The sequence below is a fragment of the Salvelinus sp. IW2-2015 genome, unplaced genomic scaffold (assembly GCF_002910315.2).
Source record: "Salvelinus sp. IW2-2015 unplaced genomic scaffold, ASM291031v2 Un_scaffold6683, whole genome shotgun sequence".
Lineage (NCBI taxonomy): Eukaryota > Metazoa > Chordata > Actinopteri > Salmoniformes > Salmonidae > Salvelinus > Salvelinus sp. IW2-2015.
The window spans coordinates 281-3,742 of NW_019947945.1; the positions used below are offsets into that span (position 1 = coordinate 281).

The window sequence follows — 3,462 nt, forward strand, 5'->3', positions numbered from 1 at the left end:
AGGGAGGAGGGGCGAAAAAGGGAGGGAAAGCTGGGGTCGCTAAATCTGCTCCTGCCCACAAGGCCTTTATAGGGGGAAGCGGAGAGGAGAAGTGGGAGGAAAGAGGCAGAGAAGGATGAGGAAGGAGAAGACATGAGAGAGAGAGAGAGGAGAAGACATGAGGAAGAGAGAAAGAAAGAACAGGGAGAAGATGGAGGAGAGAAAACATGGAAAGGAGAAGACGAGGAAAACATGAGAGGAGAGGAGGAAGAGAAGACATGAGAGGAGAGAGGAGGTGAAGACAATGGAAAGGGAGAGGAGGAGGAGAAGACAAGGAGAGGATGAGGAGGAGAAGACATGGAGAGGAGAAGAGGAGATAAGAAATGGAGAGGAGAAGAAGACATGGAGAGGAGATGGAGGAGGAAAGAGAGGAGGAGAAACATGAGAGGAGAAGAGGAGGAGAAAGACATGGAGCCAGTACATCCCACCCAGACAGTGACACCCCACCTCACCCAGCACAGTACACCCCAACATGGCCACAGTACAACCCCACCTCACCCAGCATATACACCCCACCCAGCACAGTATACACCCCACCCTCACCAAGCACAGTACACCCCACCTCACCTGCCCACAGTACACCCCACCTCACCCAGCACAGAACACCCCACCTCACCCAGCACAGTACACCCCACCTCACCCAGCACATACACCTCACCCTTGCCACAGTACACCCACCTCACCCAGCACCAGTACCGCCCCACCCACCCCAGCCAGTACACCCCACCCAGCACAGTACACCCCACCTCACCCAGCATAGTACACCCCACCCACACAGTACACCCACACCTCACCAGCAACAGTACACCCCACCTCACCCAGCATAGTAAACCCCACCAGGCACAAGTACACCCCACCTCACCCAGCCCAGCAGTACACCCCAACCTCACCCAGCACATACACCTCACCAGCACAGTACAAACCCACCTCACCCAGCACAGTACGCACCCTCACCCAAGTACAGTTACACCCCACCCCACCCAGCAAACAGCTACACCTCAACCAAGCACAGTACACCCCACCTCACACAGCACATACACCCACCTCACACACACAGTACAGTACACCTCACCCCACACAGTACACCCCACCTCACCCAAGCACAGTATACCCAGCCCAGCACAGTACACCCCACGGCCACTCCAGCCCCAGCACCTATACACCCCACCCCACCAGGCACAGTACAACCCTAACCCTCCCAGCAACAGTAACCCCCTCACATACACCCCACCTCACCCAGCACAGTCACTAGCACAGCACAGACAACCACACCCAATACTACTACCAGCACAGTTAGACCCCCACCTCACACAAAGCACAGTACACCCCCCACCACACACAGACTACCGCACAGTACCTCCCACCCCACGCTCACCCAGCACAGTACACCCCCCCCCACCTCACCCAGGCAACAGTACACGCTCACCTCACCCAGCCACAGTACACCCCTCCCCCCACCTCACCAGCCACAGTACACCTCACCTCACCCAGCACAAGTACACCTCCCCCCACCTCACCCAGCACAGTACCACCTCACCTCAACCCAGCCAGTACACCCCTCTCCCCCCACCTCACCCAGCACCAGTACACCCCCCCCCCACCTCACCCAGCACAGTACACCTCACCTCACCCAGCCCAGTACACCCCTCCCCCCACCTCACCCAGCACAGTACACCCCACCTCACCCAGCACAGTACCACCCCACCCCACCTACCCCAGCACAGTACACCCCACTTCACCCATTACAGTACACCTCACCTCACCCAGCACAGTACACTCACCTCACCCAGCACAGTACACCCCCCCCCCCCCCCCACCTCACCCGGCACAGTACACCTCACCTCACCCAGCACAGTTACACCCCCCTCACCCAGCACAGTTACAACCCCACCTCACCTCACCCAGCACATACACCCCCCCCACCTCACCCAGCACAGTACACCCCACCTCACCCAGCACAGTACACCCCACCCCACCCTCACCCAGCACAGTACACCTCACCTCACCCAGCCCATACACCTCAACCTCACCCAGCACAGTACACCTCACCTCAACCCAGCCACAGTACACCTCACCTCACCCAGCACAGTACACCTCACCTCCACCCAGCACAGTACACCTCACCTCACTCACCCGCACGTACACCCCACCTCACCCATCACATACACCCCACCCCACCTCACCCAGCACTATGTACACACCTGCACCTCACCCCAGCACCATTACACCTCACCTCACCCAGCAACATACAACCCCCCCCCCCCCACCTCACCCAGCCCAGTACACCCTCACCTCCACCCAGCACATATACACCTCACCGTCACCAGCCCAGTACACCCCACCCCACCTCACCAGCCCAGTACACCTCACCTCACCCAGCCCAGTACACCCCACCCCCTCACCCAGCCCAGTACATCCCCACCTCACCTCACTCACCCAGCCCAGTACCACCTACACCTCACCCAGCCCAGTACACCTCACCTCACCACCATCACCCACCAGCCCCAGTCACCTCACCCCACCCAGCTCCCAGGCCTAATGTAACGCTACAATGCTCAAGGCCCTTCTCCTAATCCATCTATTTGGCTATTTCCATCTATAGTGTCTTAGTGTCTATGACTGTTTCCTATACAGAGCAAGTTCCTCCGTCCACCAGGTTTCCTCTACAGAGGGGCCCAGAGGATTAGGGTGGACTCAGCTTTACTGAGTCTGTGAGGGAGCAGGTCTGGATCGGGGAGATAAATTGGACACACCCCTGCCCACCCCGCATTTCCTCCAATGTGGCAGGTTTTATTAATGCTCCCGAAATAAGAGTGTCAACAAATGTGTGGGTTTTTGGGGCGGGGGGGGACCTCTAGGGAGGGGGCAGGAGCCTGAGACGCCTGAAGGAGAGAAAGGGCGGAAAATCAGCCAAAATGGAAATCTCAGCTGAAGCATAGCTGTGGGCGCAGAGCGGGATCAAATGAAGTTGATCACAGCGTTGCCGTGGTAATCCCGTTTTACCACGCTTCACAGCAGCTAAKTTGATAAGCGCTGTCACCGTCTTGTCATTAAGGAAGGATGGGGCCGTAAAATGCTTGGGTGACTGACTCTACCAGCGCCTCAATATCCATCAGGAATGAAAAACTCTGGGTGGGGCACTTCTTTATTGACCAAACCCGGGMGGGAGTYYYAAATGGCACCCCATTCCCTTTATAGTGCACCACTAGGCCCACAGAGCTCTGGCCAAAAGTAGTGCACTATAAAGGGAATAGGGTGCCATTTGGGAYGCTRCCCAAGGAGACAGACAGGCAGGAGACTGAGAAGGAGAGGCGACACATCACAGATAAAGCACCTCCCTGATCTAGGCAGAGGTGAAAAAGTACCCAATTGTCATACTTGAGTAAAAGTAAAGATACCTTAATATAAAATGACTCAAGTAAA

At 56.8% G+C, this 3,462-nt stretch overlaps 1 protein-coding gene across 1 annotated transcript; it reads left to right on the plus strand.

Annotated features, from left to right (window-relative positions):
- The first annotated feature begins 420 nt into the window (after positions 1 to 420).
- LOC112079008 (uncharacterized) lies at positions 421 to 2,583 on the plus strand. The gene has a single exon (XM_024145087.2). It carries the CDS (start codon positions 421 to 423, stop codon positions 2,581 to 2,583), a length of 2,163 nt encoding a protein of 720 aa, XP_024000855.2.
- The last annotated feature ends 879 nt before the right edge of the window (positions 2,584 to 3,462 follow it).

What these genes read in the sequence shown, in the direction of transcription:
- LOC112079008 (XM_024145087.2), top strand. Translation starts at nt 421, where the DNA reads ATGAGAGGAGAAGAGGAGGAGAAAGACATGGAGCCAGTACATCCCACC.